Raw genomic sequence first — 21,426 nt, forward strand, 5'->3', positions numbered from 1 at the left:
AAATTTGAACCAGCTTTAATATGTTGCCAAGTTGAACCATAATATCGCTCTTTTAAATCAAATTTGCACAGTATTATACTTCAAAGTAACCATTATACAGTTCAACCATGTATCGAGTTTTTTGAGTTGTCATCTTATTCCTAACGGTGGTTCTCTCTGTTATCAACAGATAGCAGTATAATAAGAGGCACTCATGACTTTGTCTGGATGATACAAATGCATTGATTTACACTAATCTGAGTTGTGAAATTTATTTTATACATTTTTATTTAAACGTTTAGAGAAGAATTCTTATTAATAAATGCTGTGGTTAATATGTTATGAAGAAAAAAAATATTACATAAAGCGAATGAGAGTTTAAAAATATTCAAAACTGTTTCAGTTCGATCTTTTTAACTGAGCAACAAACTAAATCTGATAAGATCAAATCCGAGACGTTAGCGGCAGCGTGAACGTTCTGACGTCATGACATGACGTCAGAAAACTGCAAAATATCCTTTTCTTGTTTTTGTTTTTTTAGAATATAGGGTGAATATGGTATCCAATTTTTTTTTTCGTCTGCACAATTAGAACGATTTTCTGAATACAAAAATAATTAAGGTTTTATATCAAGATCAATACATCAACTCTAAATATGTGACATTTTACTTTTAAATTATCTTATAGGTACCTTTATTGTAGATTTTTTAAACTCTGTAACATACTCTACCACACCCTTTTCATGCTGGCATTCTAACTTAATGCCGCCATTATTGATAATCCCCACTGCATCATTCTGTTTACTTTAAATGTATGGTTACTCCTATTAATAGCATGTTTTCTAATGGCTGTTTCTATTGCAGGGGATGCGAATAACATGTTCCGTTGTTAAAGCAAATTGAGCTTTCGTGACTGTGCATGCATAATCAAAGCTTCTCAAATTGCTGTACCATCCTAAAATTGTTAAACGTAACATGCATCACCTTCAAGACCACTCAAAGGCAAATGTCAAGGAATAATGAGAAGTGAAACATTTCCAGCAATGATTAAATAGTTAAAGCTTTAATATTTATGAAATAGTGATATATTTTATACCATTCCATAGAGCAGTTATTTAAGAAACATTTTCGTGTAGTTTCCATTTTTCAAATTGTGTTTAAACATGATGAAACTAAGACTGTATACGTGTAAAATAGTACTGGCTACGTCCCTAGTCTGGTTCATTTGCGGTGTGTTACTTCTTATGTATTATACGGACTGTATTGGTGATAACAGCGAAGCATGCCAGACCTTTAGAAAACAGAAAATAGAAAATATTCCTGTTCGTGCCCATAGATTTCTGAGGATAACTGAGCCATCAACTACTTCCGCGGATGAGAACTTCCGGTCTTGGAGTCCAGTTGGTGAGTTTCTTTTTTTTTCCCTCATTTTTTTTCTATAAATTAATTTATTAGCATCGGAATTTCATATAAAAACCGACTACCAAAAGAAATGTGCGTTTAGAAATTACAGACAAAGAAAATGAAACTTTTTTTTTCATTCCTTACTATGTTGTTCTTATAGTCCGCATTCATAATGGGTATAATTTAGGTTATCAAGATAATGCTTCTCTGGAAGTTGGTTGTCGATGAAATTTGGTATATATCTTATATGAACCACGGAGAAATGCAGTCTGCAATAAAATTGTTCATATTCTGACGGATAGATGGAGCTTTCTTTAATTATATGTGTGTGTGAGAGAAGGTTAGTGCAATTAAGAATAGCTTAAAAAGCCAGTAGACTCTGCTATGAAATCATTGTGCACTAAGCTATAACAGAAGGGGAAAAAAAGACAATCCTTATTAAATTTTTCTCTGAACCATATAGCATACATACACAGTTTCATCAGCATCTGTCAGCCAGAACAGAATGTTCTCAATTATAACCACAATATACAGACAGAAAAAACACCCTATAACTTTTGAACTCCTGGTCGGATTTTTATTCTGTGGCAGTAACTCAAAGAAATCTTTTAAATTATATATCGCAGTTAACTGTAACCGGGCAGAATATGCTTATTTTGACGATAAAACGTTCTTTTTCTGAATGTATTCTCAATATGCATATTTTATTTTATATATCTATATTATGTAAGTTATATGTACTTGGACATTGATAAATATTACGGTTGGCATTGTATAAAAAATGTAAGTCAAACTTTGTTTTCATTTTTGTCAACAATTGGTGGTTAAGAAATAGTAAACAGTTGTTGCATTTTTATGTCACGTTTCAATGTTTCATAAAATATTTTAATTTTTCTAGCAATTCTATTAACTGAAAAAGGACGGATTATGAATTAGGAAACCATTTTCGTAAATCGTACCCCTTGCAGACCTGGCGAAAGCCAAAGGTTTTTTACTTTCTGCAAAATTATTAGCATCAAAAAATAATTTAGGTAGTTTAAAACCTATATATCATGCAAAAAATGTAATTGGGAATGATGAGTCACAGAAAAAATTTAGTGTGCTGTATGTTTTAGGCTATTCAACTCAACCATTTTTAAATTTTTTCATTTACAATTTTAAAAAATCTTACAATTATTGTTGAAAATTATTATATAATCTAAAGTGGCATGGGCTTAAAATGTGTTGGGATACCTTCAATTTATTACATATCAATTTTTTTTCTAGTTTATTACAGCACAAAGTGCTAGAAAATTAAATCCGAATATTGAAATTACATTTCATTTTGCCTAAAATCATTCTGCTGTCTTACTCAATGTACTAACAAAAAGATAGGTAAACATTAATCTCACGAGAAAGAGGCACAATAACGTAATGTCTAATATTTATAACAAATGTTCCTTATACTATTATTTTCACGGCAAATATTTACAGGTTTCAATAATGTCACTTTAACAATAAAGCCAAAATCACTCTGGAAATAAATTCGACATTTAATCATAAACGCCTTATAAGAACCGTTGTTACGTCATAAAGAGATACTTGCCATCTTACCGTTTCTTGCATTCCTATTGGGTAGAAAAAATCATATGATCCTTATGTAATCTCCAATAAACAATGAAGATCCAAATATCTTTCACTGACATCAACATAAATTTAATAAATGATATAATGGTATTTGGTTGTCAATATATCCTTTATAAAACGTATTAATAAAAAATATTTTTCTTAGTATCATTCTTTACAATTATTAAGTTTTTGCTTTTGATAATTTGATTACAGTTTGTTTTGATTCTATAATTACATCATAAAATAATAGTATCACATTACCTTGTTATGCAATTTAGTTATCGTTCTATATTTTTTAAACAAAAACAAGTTATTTTTAATCTTGTAATAAATTTTGTAAAACAGTGTTCAGTCAGCACCTGCAATAAAAATAATGGCTAAAAAAATAAATACTTGAACAGGATGCGTAGCGCTTTTTAAAAGTGCTTATTTTCGATTTTTAAAACCCCATAAAGGTGCTTTTTTCAACTTAATTTTCCCTTTTCCAAAATGAGATTTTTTTTTTACCATGTTGGTTTTAGCCACGAATCATGCAAAAAGGCATTGTCCTATTCAACGTTTTCACAATTAATTCAACCCCAATCTATTTCGGCGTTTATGAAAACACCATTAGTTGTACATGTTTGATGAAATCCTTCGGGGCTGCATTTGCGTGTACTGAACTGGATTCAGTGGGAAAGATTTTTGTCTCGCATGTGCAACTTTATTGGATTTTGCAAGATATTCTCAATTTCAGACTTCCTTTCCCGCCCTCTGGCCCTCGAATTTTAAACATTGTCAAATTTTTTTCTCTATTAGCGATAGAAAATTTTAATTTCTCTTGATAATTTCTGGCTGGTGACGCGCCATCGTCATTGTCACTGGCAAGCAGATAGTACCAGATAAAACCATCAATTGTCAAAAACTTTCCAACCCTGTCTAATTATGATACTTTTTAAAGTGCTTAAAAAAATTTTTTTTGAGTGCTTGAAAAGTGCTTCAAAGGGGCTTATTTTTTGTTGAAAAATTTGATTACACACCCTGTTAAAATTCAAAAGCGTTATTAAAAACTACATTTTCGCATTGCTAGATGATCTCCTTGGCTGTAAAAATATTTATCAGGTCTTCGTGGCTAAAAATATTTATCAAGACTTTGGTTACAATGACAAGTTATTAATCATTGCAGCCAAAATTAAATGCAAATTTAAAGGGATGTGGTCCCTAGTTTTTCAAAGTATCATTAAAAAATTATCTAAAATATGCAAGAATGAAAATAACTTTTATTTTCCATCGAATTAAAGGCTCCAACACATTATATTATTAAGATGGTTCAAATTAGCATTTGAACAGTTCGTATATTCTTCGTAAAATTTCCTCTGGCACTTGATTTGCATTTTAGACTAGGTTCAAAGTAAAAATATAATTTGATTTCCCTTCTACCAGAATCTTTTTTAAACCACGCATGCAAATAAGTGAATCGATTTTTCGATTAGATAATATTTTTGAACAGATTTAAAGAAAATTCGAAAAGAAAATATTCAAAAGTTGTTTCCTTTTTGGAAAATAGAGCAAGCAGAATATCTTATCATAGGAATATCGTAGAACTCGCATATCCTAAATATTTTTTGATATCTCAAAGAATCTTGTTGACTAGTTTTGCCTTGGCAGAAGTTTGAATATGTTATTTTTTCGTAAATCTGATTCGAATTCGCGAGGCGAATAAAAGTAATCTTAAACCCATTGCCTTGCTTTATTTTTATACAGATTTACCCAAAGTTGTAGAAGCATTTCAGTAAGTACAAGAACAGATATCATTACTATAAAAGTTTTGTTTAGTGAAATGTTTACTATCATATCAGATTAGGTTAGTTTCACAAGTTTGCTCTTTTTGCCAATATAATCCTTCCCTGAATGCAAAAATTACATTCGAAACATGTATTTTAAGTTATGCTTATTTCATATTTTAAATAAAATGGCACATTTCTAGACACAAAAGTTAGTAACATTATTTTATACAGAATATTTCATAATCAGCACTTTTATTTCACAGTTTTTAGAATTCTTGTCCAAGAAAAAAGGAAAAAAAAATGTGGTATACATAAGACTGAAAAATTTATATTTAAGTGAGGAAGAAACAAAAAACTCAATTGAATCACTATTGAGGAAGGCGAGATGGAAAGATCAAAAGTCAATTTGGTTGTCTGATGAAACTTAATGCTTTTTAATAATCACTTTTTAACTCCTAGGTGTTTCCTCCAACAATCAAACTGGTTGTAATATTTTCTACCCCATGTTTTTAAGAAGTGAATTGTTATATTACTTTCAATATTAATTTGTAACTACCAATGTGCATGCCTTTTTAATCTATTTCTGACAAGGATTCTAAATATAGACTTGGGTGAGGAATACAGAACACTCAAACAACCAGCAAACCCATAACCAATGAACGAAAGTCCGTTAAGTTGTCCCTCAAACCGCTGGTAGAGCTGGATGTCGTAAGTTCGATCCTGGCAACCCCCTAAACAGACATGTGCACGTTACAAAGTGCAAGTTAAATTTGTCGCGGTTAAAAATATTCTCACTAACTGAGATGTGGAAGTTCGGAGAGAGGGGTACCAGATCAGGCGCTATCCATATCGTCTGACTAGGGTCGAAACTGCGTGGCTTTCATGTCATGACCGTTAAATAATAGAGTCCTGAAATACGTTGTAAAATGATTGTCCATGGTTCGGCGAAGCGAGGTGATGTGTAAGTGACCAATTTTTTTTAGTGGAAAACTTTTTTAAGCATATTTGGTAACGGACTAGTCCAGTCGACGACTAACTTTAGAAACCTTTTCCTTTGTTAGTAAATATAAATATCTAAAGTGGAAAACGCGTACAGTTTAATAAGTAATAGATTCAGATTTTTGCAAAATGACAGCTTGAGGAAAAAAAATTAAAGCTATTTTCTGGAATGATACTTAAGACCTTTAACCAGTTACACTGTTGAAAAATGTCGAGCTATGTTGCACCAAACATTGGTATTCATTTGCTGGCTACACAAAGTGGTGCTCTGTTTTACTATATATTGGTGCTTTCCCTAGCTCCAAAGAAGAGAGGGTTGCACCAAAAATGGGTACTTTGAAGGGAACTAAAAGTGGAGGAAGGTTGCACCATTATTAGGTATTTTTAAAGTGCTAAAAAGCAGGGTAAAATTGCATCATTATTAAGTATTTTTAAAGCACCAAAAAGCAGAGAAAGTTACCATTATTATTAAATATTTATTAAAAAAAAGAGAGGATAATTTAAATCAAATTTATGTAAATAAAATTATAATTCAATTAATTAAATCTAGAAATGAACAAATCTAAAAATAAAATTAGTTTTTTTTATGTAATCTATATATAAATATGTATTAAAACGGCTTGAGGTGAAACGGAATATAATTTGAAAATTTCACTACAAAAGCATTTAAGAATGCATAGACAAAAATTCGTATAATTATGTAACATTGCAAACGAAAATGAGCAATATAGAATATGAAAATCATAACAGAAACACAGATATTGATAAAAAGTTTTAATCCTAACAGAAAGTACTTACTATTATTATTGTTTTTGTTCGGTAGAATGCAATTAAAACACTGACCTAGAAAATATAAATTTGGCGGATAGCTATGCTGCTTACAATTGCCGTATTTACAGTTTATTTGTCCCTGGTATTGCAAATTCCGTGCTCATAAAATGGATGTATCACCTTATTTACTGAAAAAGAGCTAATATAGATTTTAAAATATTTAATTATTCCTACAACGAATATAGTTTCCAAGAAGAAATTTGAAACTCTTTCAGGACACACAACAAAATTTTTAACGATGATATGAAAGAAATGAACTGTAACTATTGCAAATGAATAAGAAAAATTTACTTACCTGCAAAAGAAATAGACAATTTCGAAGACAACTTGCATGGCATGATAGCAGGCTTCGACAAAAAAAAATCGTTCATTAGGCAAAAGTTACAAAATAAGTTATCGGTCACAGTTAAAGCTTGTGCCTCTCATGGTACGAAAGTTTGGTGCAATCGATTGCGCCATGAATGTATTTCTCGATCATATTTACTAATTTATGGTGGAACCTAAGTAAAACAATTTTTCATTTAACCAATTTATGGTGCAATTAAAAACTTTGCACCATTGGTAAAACATTTACCTAGTTTTTTTACAGTGTAGTTCTTTTATTGCGAGTATCATAAAATATTTATAACGATAAAATATGTATCCCATAATTAAGAGGTAAGATTTCTTTAAATTTCAGTGATTCTATTTCTGCATATTTAAATTAAGTTTAAGGTAATGCACACCTTGAAAATTAAAAAAAATATCTTATTTTGAAATCTACCTTATATGGAATCAAAAGTCTGAGTAACATATTTTTACAAATTTATTTTCTGCAGTTAGAAGTTTATTTTTAACACTCAAAGTAGGTTGAAAAGATTTTTTCTTCTTGAAGCTCAATTTTTGAATTTCTTCAAGCATTACTACTTTAACTCGCTAAAATATTAGCGCCATCAAAGCAATGATTAATTTTCTCTTAAATCGGTTTTTCCTTTACACCGAGAATCAGAAACATTCCCTCTTCTAATTAGTTTCTTCGAGTGCTGTTAGGAAAAAAAAGCAATGAAAATTCTCTTTAATTAGACTACCACAATCTTAATGAAGGAACATTAGTTTAAGCCTTCAAAAAAAATTCTTACACCGGAACCAGAAATGAAACTGCACGAAAGATGGGCAGCTGCAGAAAAATTAATCACACTCGTGAATATACTTTACAATCTAGTTTTCAATTAGAAAATGAATTTTTAAGATAGGGGTTAGCACCCTTTTTATGTATATAAAAAGGAAGTCGTTTAAAAGAGAACATTCTTGCACCTCGATTAATTATATTTATTAAAATTAACTCTAACTTGCTCTTTCATAATTTTCCTGTTCTTTTTAAATTATTTGTAGAATTTTTATATCTCGTGTCAATCAAGCTTTTAATTATGGTAAAAATTATTGCTTTAAGGCATGTTTATTATTATCATTAAAAGTGGGCGTAAATGAAAGAGGGTTGTAAATTATCTGTTATTAAATAAAATTCAAATATTTTTGATGAATGAATAAAAAGGAAATTTTCAGTACGGTATTCATAGGTATGAGATAAAAATAAATATTAGCCTATGTATTAAAATAACTCAAACGAAGTTGTATCTTTGCTCTAAAAATTTTTCAGAATCAGTCAGCATTCGGAAGATGTTTTTGGATTTTACTATAAAAATTTCGTAAACCTTTTTTACAGCCTTTTGTTTATTTTATTGCAAAATTTGATTTTGGTTTCAAACTTTAATTTATCTATTTTGATAAATTTTATTAACTTAACGAAGCTTACTATTGTTATAACTTATTTTATAATCTGTGTTTAACAACTGTTTACAATTCGGAGTTTATGACTATGTTCAACTCCATTACCTTGTTTTGAACCCAACCCAGAAGACAAAGGAATCCCTGAATCAAGCATTAGGACAAACTGGCCTTCGTGGAGGATTTTTTGAGGGAACTAACTCACATTTTGATACATGGAAAATAAAACCTCCCATGGTTAGCCCGATGACAAGGAGATTATAACCCATGATCAGTCTACCATTGAGGATATTTTACGTCAGCACTATGATCGGTACCAGCCGGATGCAGAATTCGTATCAACCAGTTACCGCTAGGATTCGACCTTAGATCACCTCATTGGGACACAAATGCTTTACCCTCTAAAAGCCATCGCGGCCCCTCCCGCCTGTAGAATAGGGAATGTCAGTATATTGTAGAACAAAGAAAATTAATTATTCAGTTAAGATGATATTTGTGCAGTGGTTTCGCACATAAAATGCTACCTTTCATTTCTTTAATAAATTTTCGTAACTTTTAATAAATTATAATAATATAAATAATGTTGATGGCTTAGAAACAGTGTTGAAAGAAAATTTCTGATGCTTAGCATCAAAAAAGTATCCATACTAAATTTTCATTTGTATTTCATTTTATTGATACTGTTAGTAATATATTAATATCGGGTTTTATTAACACATATATGCAATGTGTCATTTTGCAGTCTATCACCAGCAGCAAAATACCGAAAATTCGTCACTTGTATATTGGTGAAAATGATTGATTATCAAAATTATTATAAGTATTTTGTCAATGACGGTACGAGTAATACCAGACGGTAATGCGTTAAGCCCTTTTGTCACTTTTGGTAATATTGTAAGTAACTGAGGTTAACAAATTTAATATTTCAAACGAGGCAGTTTAAAAGAAGTTGTTGGATTTAGATTTCAAATCATAGTTGCAGTAAGGTATTGAGATATCTTGAAGGAACTATATTCTTCGGTTAACACAAGAGTTAAATATAGAAAAGAATTAGTAAAATTAGAGTAAAAATAATAATGTCTTATAAGAAGTTTTAGAGATAAAAGAGAGTAGTGTGCTTAAATTCTTCTTCAATAGTATCCTAAAACGACTATATATGTCGATAGGATCAAAAAATAAATTGACTAAATTGAATCTAGAACAACAAAAAAAATTAAAAGCGATTCCATACCCAATTTTATAGTTCATATACTGTTAGTTATAAAATAAAGCTCTTCTGCAGCAGTTGGCTGTCAAAGTGATCATGATGGTTAAGTGCTGGCACCTGTGCGCACTTCAAGTCAAAAACCAGGGATAGCCCCCCCCCATCTTTCGAAATGACCCATGAGTGGTAACTCATGGGTCATTGTGTGTCATCATCGAGTGGGATGGAGCTTTTTTCTCCCAATGAAGTGAACCAAGTTCGAATCACTGTGATGGCTAGTCAGCACCAATTCCGCATCCGACTAGTGTCAATAAGAGTGCTTGCTAACGTAAAATATCATCAGTAATATATGGATCATGGGTTAGTCCCCTTGCCGTCAGGCTAACCGCAGGAGAATTTCTTGGTTTCCTCTGCATTTAACGCGAATGAGGGCCATTTCCATTTAAACCGCATCTACGAAGGCAAATGTCTCCCAATACTTGATTCAGAAATTCCCTTGTCTTCTGGAATGGGTCCAAAATTACAACGCAATGGAGTTGAACATTGGTAGTCGTAAACTCAAAATTGAGTCTACTGTTTAACGATGGTTATAAAATGATCGATAAGAGCCTTAATCACATTGCCATCGTGACTCTGATAAACTACTAACATTTCTTTCGAAATATAACTTTCTAAAACAAATTGTTTCCCCCATTAAAATTTCATTGCTGTAATTAAAACGCATTCCCAGTTTTAACTTAAAACGCCAATCAAACGAGCATATATATAATTTAAATCAGAAGTTAAAAATGATCGTATTTCTGATAAATACCTAATGAACAAAGGAAAATTACTCAAGATTAAAATACGCAGAAGCTGGAATCAAAACAAATGAGTTTCTGATGAAATGATGACCGGTATTAGCAGATTTGGGATAATAATCCCCGCGGCATTACAGAACGTTAATTAAGATAGCACGAATCATCTGCCGCACTGAAGAATAAAAAACATTAATTCTTACTTTCATCACCCTCGGAAATTTTTCGTACCTAAGTACTTTTTTTCTTTCTTCACAATGAAGACCAATTTCTGAGAAAGACATTTCTTTTTTTTTTAACCCCCCCTTCTAGTTCGAAAATGTCTTTAAATAAATGTTTTTTTTATTTTTTATTATGATGTACTGAATAATTTTTAATTATTTATAAGGCATTTAAAGACACCGTCTTGAAATTTTTTTAAAAAAGAAGTGAACATAAAGATGCTTTAAATCATTTATGTCTGCCAAAAAATATTAGAAATTTATCAAAAATGATGAAAATGTGAATATTTATGAATAAGATTATAAAGATTTCGACTATTTAACAGTTAATGAAATTTTAATTCATGTTATAATTATACTTTTGTTTATTATAGTGATATAAAGAAAGCACGTTGAAGTATTGATGATAAATTTTATTGAGAGATCTTACAAAACTCAGTTCCCCCTTTTTTCAATTTTGTTCATAGATAAGACTCAGTACAATAAAGCTCCGTGAAATTAGCTAAAAGAAAAACCCACGTGAAATTAGCTAAAAGAAAAACTAACGTGTAAGCTAGCTAAAAGTTAAACTCATTGAAAAGCTAGCAAAAAATAAAATTTGCGTGTGGAACTACCTAATAGAAAAACTCGCGTGAAATTAGCTAATAGAAAAACTCACGTGGAAGCTAGCTGAGAATAAAACTCAGTGGGAAGCTAGCTAAAAGTAAAATTTGCGTGTGAAACTACCTAAAAACTCATGTGAAACTAGCTAAAAGTAAAACTCACGTCAAACTTGCCAAAAGTAAAACTTACATGAAACTAGCTTAAACTAAAACTATTTTTACAGGTATTGAATTGCCTCACTTTTTTTCCAATTCACTTAAGATTGTGGCTTATATACATCGGAAATTAAGTTTTCGTGCATTTTGGAGTGTAGTGGTAAATTTTTGTAAGGCATGTGGTGAAGTAAAATTAAGTATTGCTTTGATTAAATTAAATCTAAAACTCTTTTTCATCAATAAAACTTTTAAGTGCATTTATTTTTATAACTAAGAAAAAGATTTCAATAAAAAGTTCGTGTTTTTTTTTAGTTTATTTTCATAAAAAAAAGTATATGTTCTTTTCAAAACCTGATTTGTTTCATGCGATTAAAAAATTTGCCTTTTCTGAGACAATCACAGTGCTGCTCCCCTTGAACTCGTAAACCAGGCGTTGAGATAAACAGTATTTTAAGGAATTCCTTAAGGAATTAAAGCTTTTTTTTTTCCCTCAATTCTTTGTTGCATTTCATTTTATTCTTCCAAACTAAATGTTGCCACATTTTGTAAAACAGGGCTAAGCAAACATTTGATTTGGTGTAAATAAATTGTGGAAGTGTCTTAAACGTTCTCCTTTGAGGATTCAATTTGTTCTATTCGCTTTTTATTCGGGGAAATTTTGAAACTTTTCTATCTTTTTTGCTTCCTGGGACGTCCTTTTATATTCTCAAATTCTACGTTGTACCTCTTTTATCATCTTAAAGTTTTCTTCTTAATTTAATTTAACTTCTCCAACTTGGAAAACTCAATTTGTCAACCCCACTCGTATACAAAAGAAAGGTAACGCTCTCGGCGGTTACAGCTAACGATGGACAAAGCGATGAAAGAACCACGAAGAATACTTCGAAAAAGTAAATGGAATTTATACTTTACTTTCATCTGACTGATTTTAGTTTTTTCTTTTGCCCCTTCGATTTTGATGGGTATAAAAAAGAAAAAAATTAAAATGAAGACTGATGGAATAAATAAAATCTCTTTAAAATCTTGCATGATAAATGCTGTTTTTTTTAACATTTCTGAGAGAGCTAACTCAATTTACTAAATTTCAGTTTTCGTTTGTCTTTTAAAAGCCATATTTGAAAATGCGTTCAAAATATTCGTATATACACAAAATTGCTTAAAGAAATCGGTAAATATTTTTAAAAAATTCATTTTAAAAATATTACGATATTTTTATTAGTTGAGTTGAGGAATATTTTAATTTCTAGTTTCATTTACGATTATAAACATTTTGTTATTAATTTCAAAAATCTGTTTTTAATTTCAAAATACATTGTGTTTGTAATAATGAATGTCCCAAAAATTTTAAAAATCGAAAGAAAACAAAAGAAGGTAAAAATGCATAATTGGCAACGTTTTTCTTTTAAAAAAATTTTTTTTTATTCTCATCAAATTTTTAAGACTTTAGAAAGTTTGCCCCCAGATGGCGCTGCTGAGTTGGAAAACAATAAAACACTTTTTTTGCTGCATATCAGACGAATCGCACTAAAAAATTAGCTTGGGAGTCTGAAAATTTTGTCCTCATACTTCACCTAGTTGTTGATGCTGGTGGATCAGTTAGCAATGCCATCAGTTGACGAACTTTACCTGATTTTAAAATTTTCAGAGAATAAATTATCTACGTATTCTACGTACGTAGACACAACAAATCGTGCGTTTATCTCTTTATTTAGTTTTCAAATCTTCAGTCATTTTGAGGACGCCCTGTTTCTCATTCCTGATTACGAACACAAACTTTAAAAATTTTCCTTTTTTTTTAAACATTTATAATTTTGAATGTAAACGGTGTCCAGCTGGAGTTAGTGCCGGCTCGTAAACTCCTTATAGATTACAATTGCACTGCACGAACTATCTTTGCCCTTCTGTTCCACCTGAATTTATGATAAATATTGTCTTACGTTTTAGTATTTCCCAATTGAAAAGATACATAAAACTTTAATTCGAATAATTTGCAGTAAAATTTTAATGTGCACGAACTACCCATTTGCATAGGTAGTTCATTTGTTGTTCACCTGTTGTTGAGTTTAATAGTCTCGAAATGAAAAATATCCTATTTTAAAGCGAAAATATTCATATCATTGAGAAAATTATACATTTTATAGAAGAATTCAATAATTAAAATGTATAATAATTGAATTAATAATCAAGATATGTTTTTTAATTATTTTAATTAGTTTTTTGATCAATATAACTAGGAGGTTCCACCTCAATTTGTTTGTTAATTAAAATTTTTAGTATACTTTTAACTCTACTTTCGCTTGAATGCAATTCTTATTAAATTTGAATCAAATAGCAATGACAAGTATTAAGAGTACCTCATCCTCGGTAACTTGTCCGTGACACAACAGTTTTGAAGTTAATCAGCATCTACATAGAGTGGCAAGACATGAAAATTTCTCATCTTTTTCAAACTTCAACAGAACTCTAATCTCGATTAAACTGAGGATAATTTTTGTCTGCAATCTAGTTTTATGCAAATAGATTTTTTTTTCATTCATGACAGCACAAATTTATGTAGTAATTTTAAAAAAAAGTTTGGGTGCGTACTTTTGCTTATTTGTGGCACTAAATTTAATTTAGGTATAATTTCTTCATTTCATGGAGAAAAAAAAGCAGCTTAACTTTGTAACAATCGTCGCATATTTAAGTGAAACGACTTATAATTTATGATCCTATAATTAATTTTAAAATCTCTTATTTTGTTAATGTGGGGGAAATTACTATAATAAAACCTTGGTGATTTCAAAGTGAACCATTTCTTTTTTACTTTCATTGTTAGCAAAGAATAGCAATCTTATATAAAATAAAAATTTTACTTCCAACTCTCAATACAATTCCGTTGGCTGCAGAGATGCCTAGTGGTATTTTTACTATAAGTTTACTGTTAATTACCAAACTAATTATCGAATGTTAATTTTTTTTTATTCCGTCGTTCTTTCCTTTCATATTTTTATGCACCTTCCTTACATCAAGTTTCTAAGTCTTTTATTTTCTGTACGGAAATACAAAATGTGAAGTAAAGAACACCCGAAACATCGGTAACGATTTCCAATGTCACCTAAAGATATGAGACTCTTCTTTGTACAGTGAGAATCATCATGATGTGTGATTTAATTCTCCAAGAGGCAAAAAATCAATCAATAAATCTAACATAAGAGCAACTTATGTATAGTTTTTTTTAACTTTTTTGTTTTTAAAGCAACCCTCAGTTCAATGTAATATTTTTGTTGATTTTTAACGTTGGTCAATACAGGTTTGAATTTTAAGAAACCGGAATATTCTGTACCAATTTAATGGTATTTTAATATTTATTCACCCTATAAAATAAATTTTCTTCCAACACTGTAGACAAATCAGTCTCAACTTTTAAGTATCATCAATTTCGTAGGCATGACCGTGAAAGAGATTTCTAATTTGTAACTGACAACAAAATCAATCTCTTCCTCCTTCTTTGAAAGTTTTAAACTTCAATCTAAAGTTTTAACTACCGTTAGATAAACGGAATTGATGTTTCTATGAAAAATTGAAATTCTGTACTAGCTTCTAAATCATTTTGACATCATAATATTAAATTTAATAATTTCTTTTTCTCTTATCTTTCTTCATCTGAAAATATTTTATGCTTTGTTATTACAAAATACAAATATACTCAAATATAATACTTAAAATGCTTTCCTTGTTGCTGTAAGAAATGTTTAGTTCACAATTTAGTTTCAAAATATAACCCTGATTAGTTTTTAATCTAACAAGTTAATTATTAAAATTAAATTATCTAATTTATTTTTTGGTAATATTTCTTTCAATACGAGATAATGTCAAAGCAAAATATCCAAAACTTGAAGCTATAAAATTAAGCATTTTTTTGCTAAAGTATTTGCATTAAGCTAAAAATTTATACTTTGAGACTTAATTTTTATAAAATATTTTTGAGTCTTTGTTTATTTGATTTTATTTAAAATTGTTTGGGCATGTTCAGGACTCAAAGAATTCTGAAAAATGTTGGTAGCCGGAAAAATTTCTAGTACTATACTTAAACAGTACTTGGTACAGAATACTTGGACCTCCATTGTTCTTTTTTTCTTTATTTGAAATTTTATTGAATGCATCCATACACAAAAAAAAGACAGGTATATGCGTTTGGAATACTTATTACAATCTAACAAATCATTATAAAAATTTGTAAGAGAAATTTCATATCGTACGTTTCAGAAATAAATTTTTGACTTTCGTGTTCGATCTGCGTCCATTTCCTAGGGAATTTACATGATTTTTCGATCGTTTTTTTCAGTCGTGGATTTTATCACTTTCGATTTTCGATCGCTCCAGTTCGATTCTGCCAGTTCGATTTCATCGTAAATCCATGTGGTTTTCGATCGTAATGCCACAGTTATTGCTAAGGATTTCGACATGATTTTTTTAAACACTATAACATTACAGAACACGAAATCAGAAATCTGCGGAATCTGCGACAGTGCGAAGATAATCAAAAGATAAGATTTTTTTTCTCCAATGATTGTTGAAAAGATGGGCCATAACAATGGAAAAAAAATACTGTTCAAAGTCAGTTCTCGAACAGACTTTTTTCATCTAAATTTAAAAAAGTGTATTAAAATATTTAAAAAATTAGTCGCTACTACAAATATATTGGTCACCAGTGGCGTTCCGGTGACTGTATATGTGTGTGGTGTGTGCCCAGTTAAACTTTTAGGACCATAATATCGGAAATTAGCTCCACTTCAATTTTAATCCGTCAGATTTTTATTTGCAATCTATTTTAATGCTCTTTTTATCTAATGATGATTCCATTATAATTTTCATAAACATTTAATACGAAAAAAGACTAAAGAATTTAAATTATTTACAAAATGTACATATAACAGAAGCTCCTGGAGGCTTATACAGATTACATGCATATTTCGTTAACATGCAGCACATAGTTATTATTTCTTTCATGTCAAGTGATCAGTCGTATCCAGGTTTCTTTCTTAGGATTGACGCCGTCATAAGTAATCCTAAGACCGGATGAAGATGCATTAAAATCTCAAAATATTTATTAAATTTAATGAAATTTCGGTTTATTAGAGACATTTTACTGTGCAGTAAAAATTTTATAAATAAAGGTTACATTTCTAACTAATTAACGATAATATATACGTAAAATGATTATTATGGGAAAGAAATTATTTAATGTTCTCATCTGTTAAAAAGTGCTAATCTACAAAGTGCTAGTCCTAATAGCAGTTCTATTATAAGCGCTTTTGGTAATGTTCTTTTGATATATTTTTCAAACAGCAATTAAAGTTTTCAACGCTTTTTTAAGATAATTTTCTTGGAATTTTAATTAGAGCTTAAATTTTGCATTGTTAGAAATGGGGAAATAAAAGAACCCTAAGCGTATCATGAGAGTCGAAATGCGTATTTTCATTAAACTATGAATGAGATGTTGTTGATGAAAATTTAGTAAAAAAAACGTTTCCAGCATAATCATCGAATTAATGACTTCTTTCCTTAGTTTTATTTTGTTCATTTACTTTTTGTTCTTAAAGATCTCTTTCTATTTTGACTATTTAAGTTTAAAATTCATACAGACAAATTATTATAAGAGTACACGCGAACATTTAATTTAACGGAATTGTTTATGATATGCTTATTTAATTGGAAAAATACTTACAGAGTTAACCTTAAAATATCGCATAAATTAAAAATTTTCCTATCTTAGATGAATTCTGAGGTGCACACGTAGAAATTTATAGACAGTTTTACATGAAATTGGAATTCTCTACATATTTTAAAAATTCTGATGAGAGTAAAAATCTCAAGGCTTTTTGTGTGGTTTATGATGACTTCTGAAACATATTGGCTACTCAAAGTATTAAGCCAATATTTTCACCATTTTAATGTGTTCATACTTCCGCATTGAAAGAACGGTTGGTCTTAAAATCACTGAAGTATTTGCCTTCACAAAAATAATTATAATAAGTATGGATACTCCAAGAGCAGAATCTGACGACTATCAGTTTTGAGGATAAGTTCCGCCTCTTCCATGTAATTATTTCTTTTTTCACTATTTTTCTTTTTTTGTCAAATATAAATTACTTGAGCCCTGGTGGCTCAGGAGATAGAGCGCTCGCCTTCCAATGAGGCGTTAAATGTCCTCAGTGGTGGACTGATCATGAGTTAGAGTCCCCTTGCATCAGGCCTACCGTGGGAGGTTTTCCTCTCCCTGTAGCACGAATGCGGGTTAGTTTCATCAAAAAGTACTCCACGAGGGCAAATTTCTCCCAATATTTGATTCGGTAGTTCCCTCTGGATTGGGTTCAAAATTACAAGCAACGTAGTTGAACTTTAGTAGTCGTAAACCCAAAATTGGGTCGGTTGTTCAAAATAGTTACTAAGAATATAAATGCGAAGGATTAAAAAAGAAATAGTAAAAATATTAAAGTTTGTATGTTACTGCTAAACTGTTGAAATCTATTTCACAGATTGTTATAGGGAATAAATTTTTTTTTGAATTTATACCAATACTTGATCTTGACTCATTCGATGGTGGGAATTTCAAATCTAAAACTAGTTTTGCTCCCAAAAATATATAACATTTTTTAAAAAAAATGACGTACTTAGTCTACTTTTTGTCAAAATGTGTAAGTTTAAAAACGGTAGATATAACAGAGGGTCACAAATGTTGCAAGAAACATCTAGGGGAGTTTGGGTACATAATCAGGATTAAAATTGTACATAAACGCATGCCTAGAAATGTTGACTCGCACGGCGAGACGCTTCTCTATTGTGGCCTGTTCAGAAGCACCCAAAGAAACAATTGATAATAGGAAAATGTCACTAGCGGCGCATGACAACATATCCGGCCATGAGTTCTTATGCAATTTTAATCTTGATGATGTGCTCAGACTGCTTTAGAAGTAACATTTATACAATCCCTTGTTATATATAATGTTTTTAAACACACATTTCGACAAAAAATAGACTAAAAATGTCACATTAAAAGAGCTGTCGCTTGGTGAGGGAAACTGGTCGCCGATTTGAAATCAACGATGCGGAAGTATCTGTTAAAAAATATCTGTTAAAAATAATCTGTTAAAAAATATGTATATCTGTTAAAAAATATATGCAATAAAAACAAAAAAATATTTCACCAGCGTTATTTAGTTAGTGCTTAGATTAACTATAGTGATCCGTTAACCGCTAAAGTGCCAAAACATTTCTCAAATCGCCTAAGTAATCAGCAAATTACCTAAATAACCTGTACATAAGCACATAACCTATCAGGCTCCCACTGAAGGAAAAACAAAATCTTTGCTGAAAACGTAGTAACGATTCTGTATGATTAAATTGACATATTATATTCCCGATGTCCAAAAAATGAAGAACATTAGTTGATAGAACATTAATCACACAAAAAACTATAATACAAAAAAATCAAACTTTTTAAAATGTTGTAGCAGTCTAGGAAATTAACATGCCATTTATTTATATTTCAATATGTAAAGAATAAAATCAAAAAATTTAATCAACAGATTAATTTATAGAATTAAAGAAATAAATTTTAATTAAACAGAAACAGTTAACCCGCACATTTAGTATACTGCAAAAAAGTAAAATTGAGAAGTGAAATAGTATTACGGAACGCTAATTGTAATTCCTGTTGTCGTCGGCCAATAAGGAACTGGGGTGCGATTGTTCTCTTTTTCCAGTGGCGCCCTCTATGGCCAAGAATTCGACTTCTGTCTCACACATGCGCCACAGCCGTATCTAGTGCAAACATATCTATACATTCGTCCACAGGTCGTAATTTTGACCTGAACCAGAGAACGATCAATCTCTAATTCAGTACCCCCAGAGTTATTGATTCGTTATGGGAACAATAAGGACTTTGTGACCCGACAGATTTTACGTGCACCAGTCACCATTTACTACACGGGGAGTCTTCGGCCATTTGTGAAAACTCCCGTTCTGACAAACGTGAGTCCAGTGCCCTACCAACCAGGCTATCCTGGCCATTGTAATTCCTAAAAAGTAAGAGTAAGTATAGAAAATAATCGTTAAATGATTGGAGAAAAGTGTAAATTGCTTTACGGAATGCAAAACTGTATGGCAAAAAAACTAGAATTTCAACTAACTGTTTTAATCCGTTTGTGATTAGGGTGGAAAACGGAAGAAAACCATTTTGTCAATAAAACGGCTTTAAACCGTTAAATTTATGGAGAAATTCCAAATAAACGCGTATTTTTTTAAAAGTGTGCCTTGGTAAATTGCAAAAAAATCTTTTTTTTTTTGCATGTTAACGGCTATAAAGCTTTAGCCGTAAGGTATTCATTAATTTCTCACGAAGTTTGTCTTCTAATATTCATAAATTTTAAAACGTCATTATTTATGACAAATCATGAGGCATTTTGGAATAAACTACATGAAATTTTCTTCTTTTTTTTTTAATAACGTAAAAACTCAAACTTTAAAATATTACCCATCTAGATACTATTCCAAGACTATTTGATTAAATATATTAGTATTCTCTTCTGTCCAAAAGAGAGAAGGAAAAAAAAAGGGGGGGTGACAGGGGCTATGAGATTGGCCACTAATCCTTTCTTCCGAAGACAAGACTCGGGAGCAAGATCTCATTAAGTTGAAATCTAGCCTCGCTCCCAAAAGAAAAAAAAACTTCATCTGATCTGAACTTGATTAAAAGGGAAAGAAACTTTTTTTATGATGCCGCTACAAAATTATGTCTTCAATCAGTTTACTTTTCTAGTTCTCTTTTCGGACATGTCTCAGTTATCTCCGAGAGTTCGAAAATTGAAATTGAATTTTTAGGAAGGAAAATCTTATTTTCGGATCGCTGGGTCCTTGACATAGGACTTAAGCCCCGATAACAGAGAGATCGGATTGAAGAAGATGAGATTCTCTCTTTTCTAGACTTTTCTGTTTTCTTTTGGAAAAGAGAGAGGGAGATTCCAGTAGAAGTGTCTAGGAATCTATGAAACTGATATCTTTATGTCCTAGCGTAAAAATCTTTTTTCATGGTTGTAGAATTCCACAGGTTCTCTTATAAATTGAAGAATTATTTTTTTCAATTTCGGAACACGTAGGAGTTTTTGCCAGGAAAATGCACGATGCATTATATGAAACAATTAAAACAATACTTGATTAAAAAAGCATCATTATGTAGCATCATTCTGTTTTCTTTTGGAAACGAGAGAGATTCCTGTAGAAGTGTCTAAGAAGCTATGAAACTGATATCTTTATGTCCTAGCGTAAAAATCTTTTTTCGTGGAAGTAGAATTCCACAGGTTCTCTTATAAATTGAAGAATTATTATTTTTTTCAATTTCGAAATACGTAGGAATTTACGCTTGGAAAATGCACGTTGCATTATAACAATTAAAACAATATTTGATTAAAAAAGCATCATTAGATTCAAAATATGCAGATGGAAATGAAAGTCTGCATGTTTCAAGCTCTCAAAAATGGGCACCCATTCTGAAGATTTGCTAGGCGTGAATGAGAAGAAACCGTAGGGATTTGAAATATCGTAATTTTTGTTTCACTCTCGGCTGCCGTGGGTTTTTCTACTTCTGTTTCCCATCTTTATTTTCCATTTTTCGTTGGCAACTTCACGTTTACTATTTCAAATCGCTTTGATTTATTCTCATTCACTTCTGGTAAGTCTTATAAATGGGCTCCTATATTTGAGCCCTTGAAATAGGTTGACTTTTTTTTCCATCTGCATATTTTTGAAGCAAATGAAGTATCATCTTACCTCTTCAGTTTTTTGGGATTATTTATTTAATTAAAACATGTATTATTTATTTAATTAAAACATTTCATGCTTTCGATTGTTTCAAAAACAATGATAGATTGAATTGTATACATTTAGTCTTTAAATATATGGAAGATAAAGTAAATTATTACAGATGTTATGTTAATAGAGATTAATTTACATTTGAGGTTATATTTTTATCAGATTAATTATATAAAGAGTATTTAAATTTCATGTAGACAGATTTGATTATATAAATTCGAAATAAATACTTTTTACAATAAAA

General features: G+C 30.5%; 1 protein-coding gene across 2 annotated transcripts in view; it reads left to right on the forward strand.

Annotated features, from left to right (window-relative positions):
* Window positions 1–21,426, forward strand: part of LOC107439155 (polypeptide N-acetylgalactosaminyltransferase 13) — a 316,714-nt gene that overhangs the window by 240,369 nt on the left and 54,919 nt on the right. For both annotated transcript variants that reach the window (XM_021148903.3, XM_071181345.1), the window contains one exon: window positions 843–1,382. In XM_021148903.3, the coding sequence (XP_021004562.1) occupies window positions 1,142–1,382 (241 nt within the window). In that variant the 5' untranslated portion in view covers window positions 843–1,141. The remainder of the gene's footprint in view (window positions 1–842; window positions 1,383–21,426) is intronic.

This window comes from Parasteatoda tepidariorum, chromosome 5 (assembly GCF_043381705.1).
Source record: "Parasteatoda tepidariorum isolate YZ-2023 chromosome 5, CAS_Ptep_4.0, whole genome shotgun sequence".
Taxonomy (NCBI): Eukaryota; Metazoa; Arthropoda; class Arachnida; order Araneae; family Theridiidae; genus Parasteatoda; species Parasteatoda tepidariorum.